Below are 22,358 nucleotides of genomic sequence, written 5' to 3' on the forward strand. Positions count from 1 at the left end.
GTAAGCGCCCCTCCCAAACGCTTCTACGAACATTCACGTTTTATTATAATTACCGACAACGTTATGTTATAACTACTAACAACGTTACACGATTACCAGCGTTTGCCGCCCGTGAGAAAGTTACGAGTTTTATCAAGAGCATTTGCGTCAGTGTTTGTGTTATTGCTCTTTCAGTACGGTCGTGTGTTTACGCTCGGTGACAGGCGTGGCCCATAGGGTCAACGTTAATCGCTGAGGCTCGCCGAGCCAGGCTGAGGCTCGCCTGAGCCAGGCTGAGCCTCGCCTGAGCCAGGCTGAGGCTCGCTGAGCCAGGCTGAGCCTCGCCTGAGCCAGGCTGAGGCTCGCTGAGCCAGGCTGAGGCTCGCTGAGCCAGGCCTGAGGCTCGCTGAGCCAGGCTGAGCCTCGCCTGAGCCAGGCTGAGCCTCGCCTGAGCCAGGCCTGAGGCTCGCTGAGCCAGGCTGAGCCTCGCCTGAGCCAGGCTGAGCCTCGCCTGAGCCAGGCTGAGGCTCGCCTGAGCCAGGCTGAGGCTCGCCTGAGCCAGGCTGAGGCTCGCTGAGCCAGGCTGAGGCTCGCTGAGCCAGGCTGAGGCTCGCTGAGCCAGGCTGAGCCTCGCCTGAGCCAGGCTGAGCCTCGCCTGAGCCAGGCTGAGGCTCGCTGAGCCAGGCTGAGGCTCGCTGAGCCAGGCCTGAGGCTCGCTGAGCCAGGCTGAGCTCGCTGAGCCAGGCTGAGCCTCGCCTGAGCCAGGCTGAGCCTCGCCTGAGCCAGGCTGAGGCTCGCTGAGCCAGGCTGAGGCTCGCTGAGCGAGGCCTGAGCCAGGCTGAGGCTCGCTGAGCCAGGCTGAGGCTCGCTGAGCCAGGCCTGAGGCTCGCTGAGCCAGCTGAGCCTCGCCTGAGCCAGGCTGAGCCTCGCCTGAGCCAGGCCTGAGGCTCGCTGAGCCAGGCTGAGCCTCGCCTGAGCCAGGCTGAGCCTCGCCTGAGCCAGGCTGAGGCTCGCCTGAGCCAGGCTGAGGCTCGCCTGAGCCAGGCTGAGGCTCGCTGAGCCAGGCTGAGGCTCGCTGAGCCAGGCTGAGCCTCGCCTGAGCCAGGCTGAGCCTCGCCTGAGCCAGGCTGAGGCTCGCTGAGCCAGGCTGAGGCTCGCTGAGCCAGGCCTGAGGCTCGCTGAGCCAGGCTGAGGCTCGCTGAGCCAGGCTGAGCCTCGCCTGAGCCAGGCTGAGCCTCGCCTGAGCCAGGCTGAGGCTCGCTGAGCCAGGCTGAGGCTCGCTGAGCGAGGCTGAGCCAGGCTGAGGCTCGCTGAGCCAGGCTGAGGCTCGCTGAGCCAGGCTGAGGCTCGCTGAGCCAGGCTGAGGCTCGCTGAGCCAGGCTGAGGCTCGCTGAGCCAGGCTGAGGCTCGCTGAGCCAGGCTGAGCCTCGCCTGAGCCAGGCTGAGGCTCGCTGAGCCAGGCTGAGCCTCGCCTGAGCCAGGCTGAGGCTCGCTGAGCCAGGCTGAGGCTCGCCTGAGCCAGGCTGAGCCAGGCTGAGGCTCGCTGAGCCAGGCTGTTAATCACTGAGGCTCACAGAGCCAGATAAAGGCTCCTTACCATAGGTTTCATTTGTTGCTGCTGATTATGATGCTGCTGCTTATTATGGTACTGATGCTGCTGCTGCTGAAGCTGTTGCTTGTGATAATGATGATACTGCTGCTGATTACGATGCTGCTGCTGATAATGATACCGCTGATTATTATGATGCTGATGATGATGCTGATGATGATGCTGCTGATGATAATGCTGTTGCTGCTGCTGATGACGATGATACTGCTGCTGATTATGATGCTGCTGCTGCTGATGACGATGCTGCTTCTGATGACGCTGCTGCTTCTGATGACGATGCTGCTTCTGATGACGATGCCGACGGCGCCTGCCCGCAGGATGTGGAAGGCCGCCGCTGGACACAAAGTCTCCGTGGACGTGGAGGCCGACGACGACTGGGAGACGGACCCAGACTTCGTGGTGAGACGCGCGCACGCGTTTACACACGTTACGGGCATCGTCGTCAGGGTCGGAGAGGGATCCCACGACCTCCCCGCGTAGCAGGCGAGGTGGCGACACATCTCGGGGGGGGGGTGTAGTGTGGGGTGTTTGGGGGGGGGGTGTCCGGGCGGTCTTTGCGAGCTACCCCATGGGGGGGGGGGCGCTGTGTGTTTGTGCGCAGAACGATGTTTCCGAGAAGGATCAACGCTGGGGGGCGAAGACCGTGGAGGGGTCTGGCCGGCAGGAGCACTTCAGGTGAGGAGGAGACTCCGTCGTCGTCACCGTCGTCGTCACCGTCGTCGTCATCGTCATCACCAACATCGTCATCATCATCATCAACACCATCATCATCATCAACACCGTCATCATCAACACCACCATCATCATCAACACCACCATCATCATCAACACCACCATCATCAACACCACCATCATCATCAACACCGTCATCATCACCACCATCATCATCAACACCACCATCATCGCCACCATCATCATCACCGACATCATCATCATCGTCACCAACATCATCATCATCAACACCGTCATCATCAACACCACCATCATCATCAACACCGTCATCATCAACACCGTCATCATCAACACCACCATCATCAACACCACCATCATCGCCACCATCATCATCATCATCACCATAGCCATCATCACCATCATCATCATTACCACCAACATCATCACCACCAACATCATCATCAACACCACCGTCATCGCCACCATCATCATCACCATAGCCATCATCACCATCATCATCACCACCACCAACATCATCAACACCACCATCATCGCCACCAACATCATCATCAACACCACCATCATCGCCACCAACATCATGATCAACACCACCATCATCGCCACCAACATCATGATCAACACCACCATCATCGCCACCACCATCATCATCATCAACACCACCATCATCGCCACCATCATCATCATCAACACCACCATCATCACCATCATCAACACCATCACCATAGCCATCATCATCATCACCATCGTCATCATCATTATCACCAGCATCACCATCATCACCATCATCATCATCATCGCCATCATCATAACCATCATCATTCCTCATCCGCCCCCCTCTCTCCCTGCTACTCATCTTGATCCCTATCTGCCTGTGTCTCTGTGTGTCTCCCCTTGTCTCCCCGTGTCTCTGTCTCCCCGTGTCTCTCTCCCCGTGTGTCTCTCCCCGTGTCTCTCTCCCCCGTGTCTCTCTCCCCGTGTCTCTCTCCCCGTGTCTCTCTCCCCGTGTCTCTCTCCCCGTGTCTCTCTCCCCGTGTCTCTCTCCCCGTGTCTCTCTCCCCGTGTCTCTCTCCCCGTGTCTCTCTCCCCGTGTCTCTGTCCCCACGGTGTCTCCGCTGTCCCCACGGTGTCCCCGCGGTGTGCGTCTCAGCCTGGAGGCTCTGCGTGCCGAGGTGTCGAGCGAGCACCGTGACCACGCCCAGAGAGACGGCCCCGTCTCCTCGCACGGATACGGTGGGCGCTACGGCGTGGAGACGGACCGCATGGACAAGGTGGGGGCGGGGGGGGGAGGGTCGGGAGACACGGGGTGGGGAGACACGGGGTGGGGAGACACGGGGTGGGGAGAGGGGGGAGACACGGGGTGGGGAGAGGGGGGAGACACGGGGTGGGGAGAGGGGGGAGACACGGGGTGAGGAGAGGGGGGAGACACGGGATGGGGAGAGGGGGGAGACACGGGGTGGGGAGAGGGGGGAGACACGGGGTGGGGAGAGGGGGGAGACACGGGGTGGGGAGAGGGGGGAGACACGGGGTGGGGAGACACAGGGTGGCGAGACACGGGGTGGGGAGAGGGGGGAGACACAGGGTGGGGGGAGGGGGGAGACACAGGGTGGCGAGACACGGGGTGGGGAGAGGGGGGAGACACGGGGTGGGGAGACACAGGGTGGGGAGAGGGGGGAGACACGGGGTGGGGAGACACGGGGTAGGGAGAGGGGGGAGACACGGGGTGGGGAGAGGGGGGAGACACGGGGTGGGGAGAGGGGGGAGACACGGGGTGGGGAGAGGGGGGAGACACGGGGTGGGGAGACACGGGGTGAGGAGAGGGGGGAGACACAGGGTGGGGAGACACGGGGTGGGGAGAGGGGGGAGACACGGGGTGGGGAGACGGGGGAGACACGGGGTGGGGAGACACGGGGTGGGGAGACACAGGGTGGGGAGAGGGGGGAGACACGGGGTGGGGAGAGGGGGGAGACACGGGGTGAGGAGAGGGGGGAGACACGGGATGGGGAGAGGGGGGAGACACGGGGTGGGGAGAGGGGGGAGACACGGGGTGGGGAGAGGGGGGAGACACGGGGTGGGGAGACACAGGGTGGCGAGACACGGGGTGGGGAGAGGGGGGAGACACAGGGTGGGGGGAGGGGGGAGACACAGGGTGGCGAGACACGGGGTGGGGAGAGGGGGGAGACACGGGGTGGGGAGACACAGGGTGGGGAGAGGGGGGAGACACGGGGTGGGGAGACACGGGGTAGGGAGAGGGGGGAGACACGGGGTGGGGAGAGGGGGGAGACACGGGGTGGGGAGAGGGGGGAGACACGGGGTGGGGAGAGGGGGGAGACACGGGGTGGGGAGACACGGGGTGAGGAGAGGGGGGAGACACAGGGTGGGGAGACACGGGGTGGGGAGAGGGGGGAGACACGGGGTGGGGAGACGGGGGAGACACGGGGTGGGGAGACACGGGGTGGGGAGACACAGGGTGGGGAGAGGGGGGAGACACGGGGTGGGGAGAGGGGGGAGACACGGGGTGGGGAGAGGGGGGAGACACGGGGTGGGGAGAGGGGGGAGACACGGGGTGGGGAGAGGGGGGAGACACAGGGTGGGGAGACACAGGGTGGGGAGATACGGGGTGGGGAGAGGGGGGGAGACACAGGGTGGGGAGAGGGGGGAGACACAGGGTGGGGAGAGGGGGGAGACACGGGGTGGGGAGACACAGGGTGGGGAGAGGGGGGAGACACGGGGTGGGGAGACACAGGGTGGGGAGAGGGGGGAGACACGGGATGGGGAGAGGGGGGAGACACAGGGTGGGGAGAGGGGGGAGACACAGGGTGGGGTGAGGGGGGAGACACAGGGTGGGGAGAGGGGGGAGACACGGGATGGGGAGAGGGGGGAGACACAGGGTGGGGTGAGGGGGGAGACACGGGGTGGGGAGAGGGGGGAGACACAGGGTGGGGAGAGGGGGGAGACACAGGGTGGGGTGAGGGGGGAGACACAGGGTGGGGTGAGGGGGGAGACACAGGGTGGGGAGAGGGGGGGGGACACGGGGTGGGAAGAGGGGGGAGACACGGGGTGGGAAGAGGGGGGAGACACGGGGTGGGGAGAGGGGGGAGACACAGGGTGGGGAGAGGGGGGAGACACAGGGTGGGGAGAGGGGGGAGACACAGGATGGGTGAGGGGGGAGACACAGGGTGGGAGACACGGGGTGGGGAGACACGGGGTGGGGAGACACAGGGTGGGGAGACACGGGGTGGGGAGACACGGGGTGGGGAGAAGGGGGAGACATGGGGTGGGGGAGAGGGGGAGACACGGGGTGGGGAGACACGGGGTGGGGAGACACGGGGTGGGGAGAAGGGGGAGACACGGGGTGGGGAGAGGGGGAGACACGGGGTGGGGAGACACGGGGTGGGGAGACACAGGGTGGGGAGAGGGGGGAGACACGGGGTGGGAGACACGGGGTGGGGAGAGGGGGGAGACACGGGGTGGGGAGAAACAGGGTGGGAAGAGGGGGAGACACAGGGTGGGGAGAGGGGGGAGACACAGGATGGGGTGAGGGGGGAGGCACAGGGTGGGGAGACACGGGATGGGGAGACACGGGGTGGGGAGACACGGGGTGGGGAGAGGGGGGAGACACGGGGTGGGGAGACACGGGGTGGGGAGAGGGGGGAGACACGGGGTGGGGAGACACGGGGTGGGGAGAGGGGGGAGACACGGGGTGGGAGAGGGCGGAGACACGGGGTGGGGAGAGGGGGAGACACGGGGTGGGGAGACACGGGTGGGGAGACACGGGGTGGGGAGAGGGGGGAGACACAGGGTGGGGAGAGGGGGGAGACACGGGATGGGGAGAGGGGGGAGACACGGATGGGGAGAGGGGGGAGAACACAGGGTGGGAGAGGAGGGAGACACAGGGTGGGGAGACACAGGGTGGGGAGACACGGGGTGGGGAGAGGGGGGAGACACGGGGTGGGGAGACACGGGTGGGGAGAGGGGGGAGACACGGGGTGGGGAGACACGGGGTGGGGAGAGGGGGAGACACGGGGTGGGGAGAGGGGGAGACACAGGGTGGGGAGAGGGGGGAGACACAGGGTGGGGAGACACGGGATGGGGAGACACGGGGTGGGGAGACACGGGGTAGGGAGACACGGGGTGGGGAGACACGGGGTGGGGAGACACGGGGTGGGGAGACACGGGGTGGGGAGAGGGGGGAGACACGGGGTGGGGAGACACGGGGTGGGGAGAGGGGGGAGACACGGGGTGGGGAGACACGGGGTGGGGAGAGGGGGAGACACGGGGTGGGGAGAGGGGGGAGACACGGGGTGGGGAGAGGGGGGAGACACGGGGTGGGGAGACACGGGGTGGGGAGACACGGGGTGGGGAGACACGGGGTGGGGAGAGGGGGGAGACACAGGGTGGGGAGAGGGGGGAGACACGGGATGGGGAGAGGGGGGAGACACGGGATGGGGAGAGGGGGGAGACACAGGGTGGGGAGAGGGGGGAGACACAGGGTGGGGAGACACAGGGTGGGGAGACACGGGGTGGGGAGAGGGGGGAGACACGGGGTGGGGAGACACGGGGTGGGGAGAGGGGGGAGACACGGGGTGGGGAGACACGGGGTGGGGAGAGGGGGGAGACACGGGGTGGGGAGAGGGGGGAGACACAGGGTGGGGAGAGGGGGGAGACACAGGGTGGGGAGACACGGGATGGGGAGACACGGGGTGGGGAGACACGGGGTAGGGAGACACGGGGTGGGGAGACACGGGGTGGGGAGACACGGGGTGGGGAGACACGGGGTGGGGGAGACACGGGGTGGGGAGACACGGGGTAGGGAGACACGGGGTGGGGAGACACGGGGTGGGGAGACACGGGGTGGGGAGACACGGGGTGGGGAGACACGGGGTGGGGAGACACGGGGTGGGGAGACACGGGGTGGGGAGAGGGGGGAGACGGGGGCAGACGCACGCAGGGTAGGGGGAGACACACTCACCACTGTGTCCCTCTGTCTGTCTGCGTCTCTCTGCGCTGTCCGCAGAGTGCCGTGGGACACGAGTACTCGTCCCGACTGGCTCTGCACTCCTCGCAGACGGACGGCGCCCGTGGCTTCGGAGGTCGCTTCGGAGTCGAGAGCGACCGCGTAGACAAGGTGAGGCTCACTGTGGCTGGGTTCACGGCGGCCGTGTCGCTGGGGGTTCACGATGGCCGTGTCGCTGTGTTCACGATGGCCGTGTCGCTGTGTTCACGATGGCCGTGTCACTGGGGGTTCACGATGGCCGTGTCGCTGGGGTTCACGATGGCCGTGTCGCTGGGAGTAACGATGGCCGTGTCACTGGGGGTTCACGATGGCCGTGTCACTGGGGTTCACGATGACCGTGTCACTGGGGGTAACGATGACCGTGTCACTGGGGGTTCACGATGGCCGTGTCGCTGTGTTCACGATGGCCGTGTCACTGGGGATAACGATGGCCGTGTCGCTGGGGTTCACGATGGCCGTGTCACTGGGGGTTCACGATGGCCGTGTCGCTGGGGGTTCACGATGGCCGTGTCACTGGGGGTTCACGATGGCCGTGTCGCTGTGTTGACGATGGCCGTGTCACTGGGGGTAACGATGACCGTGTCACTGGGGGTTCACGATGGCCGTGTCGCTGTGTTCACGATGGCCGTGTCGCTGTGTTCACGATGGCCGTGTCACTGGGGTTCACGATGGCCGTGTCACTGGGGGTTCACGATGGCCGTGTCACTGGGGGTTCACGATGGCCGTGTCGCTGGGGGTAACGATGGCCGTGTCACTGGGGGTTCACGATGGTTGTGTCACTGGGGGTTCACGATGACCGTGTCGCTGTGTTCACGATGGCCGTGTCGCTGTGTTCACGATGGCCGTGTCACTGGGGTTCACGATGGCCGTGTCACTGGGGGTTCACGATGGCCGTGTCACTGGGGGTTCACGATGGCCGTGTCGCTGGGGGTAACGATGGCCGTGTCACTGGGGGTTCACGATGGTTGTGTCACTGGGGGTTCACGATGGCCGTGTCGCTGGGGGTTCACGATGGCCGTGTCGCTGGGGGTTCACGATGGCCGTGTCGCTGGGGTTCACGATGGTCGTGTCACTGGGGGTTCACGATGGCCGTGTCGCTAGGGTTCACGATGGTCGTGTCACTGGGGGTTCACGATGGCCGTGTCACTGGGGGTAACGACGGCCGTGTCACTGGGGGTTCACGATGACCGTGTCGCTGGGAGTTCACGATGGCCGTGTCGCTGGGGGTCACCCCCATCAACACCAGTGACGATTATCTGAACCGATCCTAGGCCCTCCCCTCGGTCGACTCAGCCTGAAATGAGTACCTGGTGTAGCGGTGTGTAGTAAACATCGCCACTGAGGGAAACAAAGGCGGCCGGGCGTTGTGCTGGCCACCCACCCCCTCGTGTGCCACAGTGCCGCTACCAACGGCACTTGCCCGACGATCTGTTAAGGCTACACGGGGGATCTTTGTCTTTGCGTGTCGCAGGCGGCTCTGGGCTTTGAATACAAGGCGAAGATGGAGAAGCATGTTTCTCAGAAAGGTGACACTCCCTGAGTCATCACCATCATCATCACCATCATCATCACCATCGTCATCATCATCGTCATCATCGCCATCACCATCGTCATCATCGCCATCATCATCATCACCCCCATCATCGTCATCGTTATCACCCCCATCATTATCATTGTCATCATCATCACTCCCATCATCGCCTTCGGCATCATCATCATCGCCATCATCATCATCACCATCATCATCATCGTCATTATCATCACCCCCATCATCGCCATCATCATCATCACCTCCATCATCATCATCATCTCCATCATCGCCATTGTCATCACCTCCATCATCATCATCGTCATCATCATCACCCCCATCATCGTCATCATCATCATCGTCATCATCGTCATCATCATCATCGTCAACATCATCACCATCGACATCATCATCAGCATCATCTTCTTCATCATCATCACCCAAATAATCATCATCATCACCTCCATCATCAGCATCATCTCCATCATCGCCATTGTCATCACCTCCATCATCATCATCGTCATCATCATCACCCCCATCATCGTCATCATCATCATCGTCATCATCGTCATCATCATCATCGTCAACATCATCACCATCGACATCATCATCAGCATCATCTTCTTCATCATCATCACCCCAATAATCATCATCAACGCCCTCATCATCACAGACCATAAATCTCACCCTGTCACGATGACCTTCCCGTGGTCACCGTGACCCCATTACGACCTTGACCCAGCCGTTGCGAGACAAATTGCACTATCACAAACCTTCTTTGGTTCTTTCGGTAAAGTCACCACCACGTAGAATGAGGATAAAATAATAAATTGACAAAATAAAATAACACAATAATATTCTCACGACGTTTCGGCCACAACACACAAGCGGCCTTCATCAGGTGAAGGGGACGAGACTGTCTGGAGGACAGCGCTGGAGTGAGAAAGCCACGCTGAGATCGCGATCTACGTGGTGACTTTACCGAAAGAACCAAAGAAGATGAATCCTTGCAGTCACGAAAGCTTTAAATCGAAATTTATCACTAACCTGTCGGTTGAGCACTTAGTTGGCTTTCGCGACCAATATCATCCATGATAGAGGCTTTGTGGGTTAGATCGCTTAAATGTATACATGTTGTGTCGTCAAAACCCGCCACCACCCGACGCAGCCAACTAGTGAGGGTTGCCACGTAAACTGAGCGTGCCAATTCGTCACTGTGTGCGCCTGCGTGCGTGGGGAGCGGTGGCGCTCCGAGTTCGATTCCCGCTCACGGCCAACGCCGCCGGTGACAGCGATTATCTGAACCGGTCCTGGGCCTCCCCTAGGTCGACTCGGCCCCAAACGAGTACCTGGTTGCTGTGTGTGCGGTAAGCATCGCCGCTGGGGGAGACAAAGGCGGCCGGGCGTGGTGCTGGACACCCCCACCCCCTCGTGTGCCACGGTGCTCGCTGACAATTTTTATTTGCGAACCAGCTAAGGCCCCACTCAGCTGTTCTGTGGCTTTCAGAAGCTCTGACCTGGCCATCCACAAATGATGGCAGCTCACACCACGTGGCTGATATCATCATCACCACCATCATCATCACCACGTGGGTGATATCGTCATCATCACCGCCACCATCACCGCCACGTGGGTGATATCATCATCACCGCCGCCACCACCATCATCACCACGTGGGTGATATCATCATCACCGCCACCACCATCATCACCACGTGGGTGATATCATCATCATCGCCACCACCATCATCACCACGTGGGTGATATCATCATCATCACCGCCACCATCATCACCACGTGGGTGATATCACCGCCACCATCATCACGTGGGTGATATCATCATCATCGCCGCCACCATTATCACGTGGGTGATATCATCACCACCACCGCCACCATCATCACCACGTGGCTGATATCATCATCACCGCCACCATCATCACCACGTGGCTGATATCATCATCGTCACCACCATCATCACCACGTGGCTGATATCATCACCGCCACCATCATCATCACCACGTGGCTGATATCATCATCACCGCCACCATCATCACCACGTGGCTAATATCATCATCACCACCATCATCGTCGTCGTGTGGAAATTTACAGAAAGCAGCCAAATAGTCGAACACGCGTGGTGATGTCAATTCTAAATGTGGAGGGGGAAAGCCAAAACACTCGGAGGAAAATCCAGGCGAAGATAGAAACACAGACTTCAAATATGCAGCAGCCGCAGGCATCGTTGGGATGGAACCCACGATCTCCTGCACACCGGGCGAGGTGGTTAACATCTCCTAGCCACCGTGATGATGATGAGAGAGAGAGACGCAGACTCCAAATCTACAGCAGCAGGCGTTGTCATGGGTCGGGATCGAACCCACGACCTCCTGCGCACCAGGCGAGGTAGTCAACATCTCCTAGCCACCGTGATGATGAGAGAGAGAGACGCAGACTCCAAATATACAGCAGCAGCAGCAGGCATGGTCAGTGGCAGGGATGGAACCCACGACCTCCTGCACACCAGGCGAGGTAGTCAACATCTCCTAGCCACCGTGATGATGAGAGAGACGCAGACTCCAAATATACAGCAGCAGCAGCAGGCATGGTCAGTGGCAGGGATGGAACCCACGACCTCCTGCACACCAGGCGAGGTAGTCAACATCTCCTAGCCACCGTGATGATGAGAGAGAGAGACGCAGACTCCAAATCTACAGCAGCAGCAGCAGGCGTCGTCAGGGTCGGAATCGAACCCACGACCTCCTGTGCGCCAGGCGAGGTAGTCGACATCTCATAGCCACCGTGATGATGATGAGAGAGAGAGAGAGACGCAGACTCCGAATCTACGGCAGCAGCAGGCGTCGTCGTCATGGTGACCGGCCTTCGTCAGACTCCGCCAGTCGCTGCGAAACAGCACTTGCCCCTGCAGTGGGTCGAGGCTAAGCGGGGTGGGGGCTGGGACCCCCTTTGTCTTTGTGGCAGACTACGCGCAGGGCTTTGGGGGCAAGTTTGGCCTGCAGAGCGACCGCGTGGACAAGGTGGCGCATGGCTGGGAGCACAAGGAGAAGGTGGCGCCGCACGAATCGCAGACAGGTGGGGAGGCGCTCGGGGGGGGGGGGGGGTGGGGTGGGGGGGGGGGTGGGGACACGGGGAGAGACACGGAGAGAGAAAGGGAGAGAGAAAGGGAGAGACATGGAGAGAGAAAGGGAGAGACATGGGTAGAGATACGGGGAGAGACACGGGGAGAGGCACGGGGAGAGGCACGGGGAGAGGCACGGGGAGAGGCACGGGGAGAGGCACGGGGAGAGACACGGGGAGAGACACGGGGAGAGACACGGGGAGAGACACGGGCAGAGACACGGGGAGAGACACGGATAGAAAGGGACAGAGACACGGGTAGAGACACGGGTAGAGACACGGGGAGAGACACGGGGAGATACACGGGGAGAGAGAGACACGGGGAGAGAGAGACATGGGGAGAGAGAGACACGGGGAGAGAGAGACACGGGGAGAGAGAGACACGGGGAGAGAGAGACACGGGGAGAGAGAGACACGGGGAGAGAGAGACACGGGGAGAGAGAGACACGGGGAGAGAGAGACACGGGGAGAGAGACACGGGGAGAGACACGGGGAGAGACACGGGCAGAGACACGGGGAGAGGCACGGGGAGAGGCACGGGGAGAGGCACGGGGAGAGGCACGGGGAGAGGCACGGGGAGAGGCACGGGGAGAGGCACGGGGAGAGGCACGGGGAGAGGCACGGGGAGAGGCACGGGGAGAGGCACGGGGAGAGGCACGGGAAGAGGCACGGGGAGAGGCACGGGGAGAGACACGGATAGAAAGGGACAGAGACACGGGTAGAGACACGGGGAGAGAGAGACACGGGGAGAGAGAGACACGGGGAGAGAGAGACACGGGGAGAGAGAGACACGGGGAGAGAGAGACACGGGGAGAGAGAGACACGGGGAGAGACACGGGGAGAGACACGGGGAGAGACACGGGGAGAGACACGGGGAGAGACAAAGGGATAGAAAGGGACAGAGACACGGGAAGAGACACGGGGAGAGAGAGACACGGGGAGAGAGAGACACGGGGAGAGAGAGACACGGGGAGAGAGAGACACGGGGAGAGAGAGACACGGGGAGAGAGAGACACGGGGAGAGAGAGACACGGGGAGAGAGAGAAACGGGGAGAGAGAGACACGGGGAGAGAGAGACACGGGGAGAGAGAGACACGGGGAGAGAGAGACACGGGGAGAGACACGGGGAGAGACACGGGGAGAGACACGGGGAGAGACAAAGGGATAGAAAGGGACAGAGACACGGGTAGAGACACGGGTAGAGATACGGGGAGAGAGAGACACGGGGAGAGAGAGACACGGGGAGAGAGAGACACGGGGAGAGAGAGGCACGGGGAGAGAGAGAGACACTGGTGGAGAGAGAGATACGGGGAGAGAGAGACACGGGGAGAGAGAGACACGGGGAGAGAGAGGCACGGGGAGAGAGAGGCACGGGGAGAGAGAGGCACGGGGAGAGAGAGGCGCGGGGAGAGACACGGAGAGAGACACGGGGAGAGACACGAGTAGACGGTACACGATGGCCATGCCGCTGCTTATCAGACTGAAGACGTCCGTGGTTCTTTGACCGCTGCTGCTGCTGCTGCTGCTCCTCCCTCCCCACAGACTACAAGAAGGGCTTTGGGGGGCAGTTTGGGGTGCAGTCGGACCGCGTGGACGAGTCGGCGCTCGGCTTTGAGTACCAGGGCCGCCAGCCGCTCCACCAGTCGCAGCAGGGTGCTCGCCGCTCACGCAGCCACTCGCTCACTCAACCACTCACTCAACCACTCGCTCACTCAACCACTCGCTCACGCAGCCACTCGCTCACGCAGCCACTCGCTCACTGAACCACTCACTCAACCACTCGCTCACTCAACCACTCGCTCACTCAGCCACTCGCTCACTCAGCCACTCGCTCACTCAGCCACTCACTCACTCAGCCACTCACTCACTCAACCACTCACTCAGCCGCTCGTTCACTCAGCCATTCACTCGCAAACACTCAGCCGCTCGCTCACTCAGCAACTCACTCACTCAGCCACTCACTCAGTTACTCACTCAACCACTCGCTCACTCAGCCACTCACTCAGCCACGTACTCAACCACTCGCTCACTCAGCCCATCACTCGCAAACACACTCAGCCACTCAACCACTCACTCACAAACACACTCAGCCGCTCGCTCACTCAGCCACTCACTCACTCAGCCACTCACTCGCAAACACACTCAGCCCCTCACTCACTCAGCCACTCACTCACTCAGCCACTCACTCAGCCACGCAATCACTCAGCCACGTACTCAACCACTCGCTCACTCAGCCACTCACTCGCAAACACACTCAACCACTCGCTCACTCAGCCACTCAACCACTCGCTCACTCAGCCACTTACTCGCAAACACACTCACCCGCTCGCTCACTCAGCCACTCACTCACTCAGCAACTCACTCACTCACTTACCACTCGCTCACTCAGCCACTCACTCACTCAGCCACTCGCTCACTCAGCCACTCACTCGCAAACACACTCAGCCACTCACTCAACCACTCACTCTCTCAACCACTCGCTCACTCACTCAGCCACTCGCTCGCTCACTCAGCCACTCGCTCACTCCCTCAGCCAGTCACTCGCTCACTTAGCCACTCACTCAGCCACTCACCCACCCACTCACCCACTCACTCACTCAGCCACCCACTCACCCACTCACCCACCCACTCACCCACTCACCCACTCACTCACCCACTCACCCACCCACCCACTCACCGTCTGTGTTTCTGTTTTTCTCAGATTACTCCAAGGGCTTTGGGGGTAAATTTGGAGTGCAAAGCGACCGGGTGGACAAGGTACTGATCACTCGCCCACTCGCTCACTCAGCCACTCGCTCACCCACTCAGCCACTCGATCACCCACTCACCCACTCACTCACCCACTCACTCAGTCACTCACCCACTCACTCACCCACTCACCCACTCTCAGTCACTCACTCACCCACTCGCCCACCCACTCACCCACTCACTCACCCACTCACCCACTCACCCACTTACTCACCCACTCGCCCACTCGATCACTCACCCACTCAATCACTCAATCACTCAACCAGTCACTCACTCACCCACCTACTCACTCACTCACTCGATCACTTACCCACTCGCCCACTCGATCACTCACCCACTCTATCACTCGCCGACTCACCCACTCAACCACTCACTCAATCACTCACCCACTCGCTCACTCGCCCACTCGATCACTCGCCCACTCGATCACTCGCCCACTTCATCACTCGCCCACTCGATCACTCGCCCACTCGATCACTCACCCACTCGATCACTCGCCCACTTGCCCACTCACCCACTCGATCACTTGCCCACTCACCCACTCGCTCACTCGCTCACTCGATCACTCGCCCACTCGATCACTCGCCCACTCGATCACTCGCCCACTTGATCACTCGCCCACTCGATCACTCGCCCACTCGCCCACTTGCTCACTCGCCCACTCACCCACTCGATCACTTGCCCACTCACCCACTCGCTAACTCGATCACTCGCCCACTTGCTCGCTCGCCCACTCGATCACTTACCCACTTGCCCACTCACCCACTTGATCACTCACCCACTTGATCACTCGCCCACTTGATCACTCGCCCACTTGATCACTCGCCCATTCAATCACTTGGTCACTCGATCACTCGCCCACACCATTAGCACAGCACACGCCATTCATATAACACTGGGTGGGTGAGAGGGTGCGTGGGTGAGAGAGTGGGTAGGTGAGTGGGTGGGTTGGTGAGTTTGTGGGTGGGTGAGTTGGTGGGTGAATGAATGAGTAGGTGAGTTGATGAGTGAGTTGGTGGGTGAGCGGGTGAGTGGGTGGGTGAGCGGTCGAGTGAGTGGGTGGGTTGATGAGTGAGTTGGTGGGTGAGCGGGTGAGTGGGTGGGTGGGTGAGCGGGTGGGTGAGCGGGTGAGTGAGTGGGTGGGTGAGCGGGTGAGTTTGTGGGTGAGCGGGTGGATGAGTGAGATGTGGGTGGGTGTCCTTATCGTTCGCCATATCTCTTCATGTCTGTGTGCGTCTTTGTGCCTGTCCGTGTGTCCATGTGTCCGAGTGTGACTGTGTGGGTCTATGTGTCCGTGTGTCCCTGTGTGTCTCTCCGTATGTGTCCGTGTGTGTCCGTGTGTGACTGTGTCCGTGTGTGTGTCCGTGTGTATGTCCGTGTGTGTCTATGTATGTCCATGTTTGTCCGTGTCCCGTGTGTTCATGTCGTGTGTCCGCGTGTCCGCGTGTCCGTGTGTCCACGTGTCCGTGTGTAGGCGGCTGCCTCCTTTGAGGAGATGAAGGGGCCGTCCTCCAGCTACGAACGCACGCAGCCTGTGGAGGCCGGTGAGTGACTCCCCCTGTCGCTCACCCGCCCACTCACCCGCTCACTCACCCGCCCGCTCACCCGCCCGCTCACCCGCCCGCTCACGCGCCCGCTCACCTGCCCGCTCACTCACCCGCCCACTCACCCACCCGCCTATCCACTCAGTCACCCACCTGCCCACTCACCCTCCCACCCACCCGCTCACTCGCCCACTCATTCGCCTCACCACTCACTCACCAACTCACTCACCCTTTCACTCACTCACCCACCCACCCACTTGTCCACCCGCCCACCCACTCACTCCCCGCGTCTCCCCATGTGTCTCCGTATGTCTCTCCCTATCCCCTTGTCTCCCCGCACATCTCCCCGTGTCTCCCCTGCGTCTCCCCCTGTCTCCCCCGCGTCTCCCCCTGTCTCCCCGCATCTCCCCGCGTCTCCCCGTGTCTCCCCGTGTGTCTCCCCGTGTGTCTCCCCGCGTCTCCCCGCGTCTCCCCCCTGTCTCCCCCTGTCTCCCCCTGTCTCCCCGCGTCTCCCCGTGTGTCTCCCCGTGTGTCTCCCCGCGTCTCCCCCGTCTCCCCGTGTGTCTCCCCGCGTCTCCCCGTGTGTCTCCCCGCGTCTCCCCGCGTCTCCCCCCTGTCTCCCCGTGTGTCTCCCCCTGTCTCCCCGTGTGTCTCCCCGCGTCTCCCCCCTGTCTCCCCCCTGTCTCCCCGTGTGTCTCCCCCTGTCTCCCCCTGTCTCCCCGCATCTCCCCGCGTCTCCCCCTGTCTCCCCGCGTCTCCCCCTGTCTCCCCCTGTCTCCCCGAGTCTCCCCCTGTCTCCCCGCGTCTCCCCCCTGTCTCCCCGTGTGTCTCCCCCTGTCTCCCCCTGTCTCCCCGTGTCTCCCCCCTGTCTCCCCCTGTCTCCCCCTGTCTCCCCCTGTCTCCCCGCGTCTCCCCCCGTCTCCCCCGTGTCTCCCCCGTGTCTCCCCGTGTCTCCCCCCTGTCTCCCCCGTGTCTCCCCCTGTCTCCCCCGTGTCTCCCCGTGTCTCCCCCTGTCTCCCCGTGTCTCCCCCTGTCTCCCCGTGTGTCTCCCTGCGTGTCTCCCCCTGTCTCCCCGCATCTCCCCCTGTCTCCCCCTGTCTCCCCGCGTCTCCCCCTGTCTCCCCGCGTCTCCCCCTGTCTCCCCGTGTGTCTCCCTGCGTGTCTCCCCCTGTCTCCCCCTGTCTCCCCCTGTCTCCCCGCATCTCCCCCTGTCTCCCCCTGTCTCCCCGAGTCTCCCCCTGTCTCCCCCTGTCTCCCCGAGTCTCCCCCTGTCTCCCCCTGTCTCCCCGCGTCTCCCCGTGTGTCTCCCCGCGTGCCTCCCCCCCCCGTGCACAGCCAAGGCTGGTGCTGCAGGCAACCTGCGCGCACGCTTCGAGAAGATGGCTCAGGAGGAGCAGCAGCAGCAGCAGCTGCCCCCCTCCCCGCGCCGGGCCCCCCAATCCAACGCGGCGGCGGCGACGGCGGCGGCGGCCAAAGAGAAACGGCAGCAGGAGGAGCGAGAGGAGCGAGAGGGGGAGGAGGAAGCTCGCAAGGTCGGTCCTGTCTAGCCCCCATCCACCCCCACGTGTCTCCACCCCCCACGTGTCTCCCACCCCCCACGTGTCTCCACCCCCCACGTGTCTCCACCCCCCACGTGTCTCCACCCCCCATGTGTCTCCACCCCCCACGTGTCTCCCACCCCCCACGTGTCTCCCCCCCCACCCCTCCCGTGTCTCCCACCCCCCGTGTCTCCACCCCCCCCGTGTCTCCACCCCCTCCACCCCCCTGTGTCTCCACCCCCCCCCCCCGTGTCTCCACCCCCCCCCGTGTCTCCCCCCCCTCCGTGTCTCCACCCCCGTGTCTCCCCCCCCCACCTCCCCCATGTCTGTGTTGTGCTTCTATGATCCCTGCTTCTCTCTGCTTCTCAGGCTGAAGCGGCCGCTCAGAAGAAATCAGCAGAAGCAGCGGCGGCGGCAGCGGCGGCGGCAGCGGCGGCGGCCATCCCCAAGATCCATGCCGAGGCAAGATTGACAATCGTGATTACAATCGGCACGACCGTGATCACAATCGGCACCATTGTGATTACAGTCAGCACCATCGTGATTACAATCAGCACGACCGTTATCACAATCACCAAGATCAAGATTACAACCACCACGGTCGTGATTAGAATCACCATGATCGTGATCACAATCGGCACGGTCGTGATTACAATCGGCACGATCATGATTAAAATCACTAAGATCATGATTACAACCACCACGGTCGTGATTAGAATCACCACGATCGTGATCACAAAATCGGCACGATCGTGATCAAAATCAGCACGCCCGTGATTACAAATCACCACGATCGTGATTACGGTCATCAGAATCAGAATATTTATTGATGCTGCAGGCATCCGATGAGCTACAAAGCTCTTTTTCACAGATGTCACGTATCTAGATCTCGACTTAAAGCTTTCGCGGCTGCAGGAATTCACATTCCTTTGGGTCTTGCCGTGAAGTCACGTCGATGGGTTCTAAGTAAGACAACAAAAAAATACTCCGTTTCGATCGCAACACAAGCGGTCTTCATCAGGGCGATGAGCCGACCAATAACACGTCCTTTGGATTGCTCACATATGCCCATTGGATTGCTCACACATGCCCTTTGGATGGCTCACACATGCCCATTGGATTGCTCACACATGCTCACACATGCCCTTTGGATTGCTCACACATGCTCACACATGCCCATTGGATTGCTCACACACGCCCATTGGATTGCTCACACACGCCCATTGGATTGCTCACACATGCCCATTAGATGGCTCACACACGCTCATTGGATTGCTCACACAGGCCCTTTGGAGTGCTCACACACGCCCATTGGATTGCTCACACATGCCCATTGGATTGCTCACACACGCCCATTGGATTGCTCACACACACCCATTGGATTGCTCACACACGCCCATTGGATTGCTCACACACGCCCATTGGATTGCTCACACATGCCCATTGGGTTGCACCTCTCTTCGATTTCACGTGAACATCACGCTGATGTCTCACATTGACATAGCCACTTCCGTGCCCTCGTGGAGGAGGCCGCTCTGCTCCTACCTCACAGTCGCATGATAATTTCTCACGTTGAGATATGTTAATTTTTCACGTTAACATACGATAATCTCTCACATTGACATCACGCTGATGTCTCACATTGACATAGCCACTTCGGTGCCCTCGTGGAGGAGGCCGCTCTCCTATCTTACTTGCATGCTAATTTGTCACATTAACATATGTAAATTTATCACATTAACATATGCACATTTCTCACATTTCCATCATGCTAATTTTCTCACATTGACATAGCCACTTCCGTGCCCTCGTGGAGGAGGCCGCTCTCCTGCTATCTCACAGTAACATGCAAATTGCATATGCTAATACCTCACATTTAAAATACGCTAATCTCTCGCATCAACATATTTTAATTTATCACGTTAACGTATGCTAATTTTTGCACATTAACATCACACTAATGTCTCACATTGACATAGCCACTTCCGTGCCCTTGTGGAGGAGGCCGCTCTCCTATCTTACAGTTGCATGCTAATTTTTTTTCGCATTAAATATGCTAATTTCTCGCATGAACACATGCTACTTGCTCGCGTTTAACATCAATCTTTCACGTTAATATCCCCCGGCCACTTCTTTACGACCCATTTCAAAACCCTTTTTAAGAACGGTCTGCCTCATCAGCCAGCAGGCAGGCCACGGCTTTCCCTACCTGATGAAGGACGCTTGGGCGTTGCCACCGAAACGTCGCAATTCATTTTATTCTGTATCTACTACGTGACGACTTTACCGAAAGGACCGAAGAGTATGGATTACTGCAGTCACGAAAGTGACACTACCCCCTGTGTGTGTGTCACTACCCCCTGTGTGTGTGTCACTACCCCTGTGTGTGACACTACCCCCTGTGTGTGTGACACTACCCCCTGTGTGTGTGACACTACCCCCTGTGTGTGTGACACTACCCCCTGTGTGTGACACTACCCCCTGTGTGTGTGTCACTACCCCCTGTGTGTGTGACACTACCCCTGTGTGTCACTACCCCTGTGTGTGACACTACCCCCTGTGTGTGTGACACTACCCCCTGTGTGTGTGACACTACCCCCTGTGTGTGTGTCACTACCCCCTGTGTGTGACACTACCCCCTGTGTGTGACACTACCCCCTGTGTGTGTGTGACACTACCCCCTGTGTGTGTGACACTACCCCCTGTGTGTGTGTCACTACCCCCTGTGTGTGTGACACTACCCCCTGTGTGTGTGACACTACCCCCTGTGTGTGTGACACTACCCCCTGTGTGTGTGTGACACTACCCCCTGTGTGTGTGACACTACCCCCTGTGTGTGTGACACTACCCCCTGTGTGTGTGACACTACCCCCTGTGTGTGTGACACTACCCCCTGTGTGTGTGACACTACCCCCTGTGTGTGTGACACTACCCCCTGTGTGTGTGACACTACCCCCTGTGTGTGTGACACTACCCCCTGTGTGTGTGTCACTACCCCCTGTGTGTGTGACACTACCCCCTGTGTGTGTGTCACTACCCCCTGTGTGTGACACTACCCCCTGTGTGTGTGACACTACCCCCTGTGTGTGTGACACTACCCCCTGTGTGTGTGACACTACCCCCTGTGTGTGTGACACTACCCCCTGTGTGTGTGACACTACCCCCTGTGTGTGTGACACTACCCCCTGTGTGTGTGACACTACCCCCTGTGTGTGTGACACTACCCCCTGTGTGTGTGTGACACTACCCCCTGTGTGTGTGACACTACCCCCTGTGTGTGTGACACTACCCCCTGTGTGTGTGACACTACCCCCTGTGTGTGTGACACTACCCCCTGTGTGTGTGACACTACCCCCTGTGTGTGTGACACTACCCCCTGTGTGTGTGACACTACCCCCTGTGTGTGTGTCACTACCCCCTGTGTGTGTGACACTACCCCCTGTGTGTGTGACACTACCCCCTGTGTGTGTGACACTACCCCCTGTGTGTGTGACACTACCCCTGTGTGTGTGTGACACTACCCCCTGTGTGTGTGTGACACTACCCCCTGTGTGTGTGTGACACTACCCCCTGTGTGTGTGACACTACCCCCTGTGTGTGTGTGACACTACCCCCTGTGTGTGTGTGACACTACCCCCTGTGTGTGTGTGACACTACCCCCTGTGTGTGTGACACTACCCCCTGTGTGTGTGACACTACCCTCTGTGTGTGTGACACTACCCCCTGTGTGTGTGACACTACCCCCGTGTGTGTGACACTACCCCCTGTGTGTGTGACACTACCCCCTGTGTGTGTGTGACACTACCCCCTGTGTGTGTGTGACACTACCCCCTGTGTGTGTGACACTACCCCCTGTGTGTGTGACACTACCCCCTGTGTGTGTGACACTACCCCCTGTGTGTGAGACACTACCCCCTGTGTGTGTGACACTACCCCCTGTGTGTGTGACACTACCCCCTGTGTGTGTGACACTACCCCCTGTGTGTGTGACACTACCCCCTGTGTGTGAGACACTACCCCCTGTGTGTGTGACACTACCCCCTGTGTGTGTGACACTACCCCCTGTGTGTGTCACACTACCCCCTGTGTGTGTGACACTACCCCCTGTGTGTGTGACACTACCGCGTGTGTGTGTCACAAATCAAGATTGACGCCATCGTAACCTCCTTTGCCAGTAGCAAAATCTCGATAATTGTTTTTTTTTACTCTTTTATCTGGCAACAAAACTTTTTTTTGACGAGGAGTCGCGTTTGCATCGACCACAATACCTGCGGTCAGAATGCAAACAAAAAACACGTAAATTTTGATTTAAAGCTTTCGTGACTGCAGTAATTCATATTCTTAGTTTTTTCGGTAAAGTCACGTTGAAGGGAAACAACAAAATAATAAAATATATATAAAACAATAAAAAAATTCTCACGACGTTTCGACCATAACTCAAACGTTTCGACCATAACTCAAACGTTTCGACCATAACTCACCTGAAGATGACCGTTTGAGTTATGGTCGAAACGTCGTGAGAATTTTTTATTGTTTTATATATATTTTATTATTTTGTTGTTTCCCTTCA

At 60.2% G+C, this 22,358-nt stretch overlaps 1 protein-coding gene across 3 annotated transcripts in view; it reads left to right on the forward strand.

Annotated features, from left to right (window-relative positions):
• LOC142907678 (src substrate cortactin-like) overlaps positions 1-22,358 on the forward strand; it is a 30,871-nt gene that overhangs the window by 89 nt on the left and 8,424 nt on the right. For 2 of the 3 annotated variants that reach the window (XM_076057320.1, XM_076057322.1), the window contains exons 2-12: positions 1,906-1,987; positions 2,190-2,263; positions 3,429-3,549; positions 7,296-7,406; positions 8,767-8,821; positions 11,803-11,913; positions 13,501-13,611; positions 14,660-14,715; positions 16,181-16,250; positions 17,586-17,782; positions 18,158-18,250. In XM_076057320.1, coding sequence (XP_075913435.1) covers positions 1,907-1,987; positions 2,190-2,263; positions 3,429-3,549; positions 7,296-7,406; positions 8,767-8,821; positions 11,803-11,913; positions 13,501-13,611; positions 14,660-14,715; positions 16,181-16,250; positions 17,586-17,782; positions 18,158-18,250 — 1,080 coding nt within the window. In that variant the 5' untranslated portion in view covers position 1,906. Of the gene's footprint in view, positions 1-6; positions 147-1,905; positions 1,988-2,189; positions 2,264-3,428; positions 3,550-7,295; positions 7,407-8,766; positions 8,822-11,802; positions 11,914-13,500; positions 13,612-14,659; positions 14,716-16,180; positions 16,251-17,585; positions 17,783-18,157; positions 18,251-22,358 lie in introns of those variants that run through there. The other variant, XM_076057321.1, reaches the window with a different exon arrangement.

The sequence above is a fragment of the Petromyzon marinus genome, chromosome 80 (genome assembly GCF_048934315.1).
Source record: "Petromyzon marinus isolate PM22_M1 ecotype Great Lakes invasive population chromosome 80, UKy_Petmar_22M1.pri1.0, whole genome shotgun sequence".
NCBI classification, from domain to species: Eukaryota; Metazoa; Chordata; class Hyperoartia; order Petromyzontiformes; family Petromyzontidae; genus Petromyzon; species Petromyzon marinus.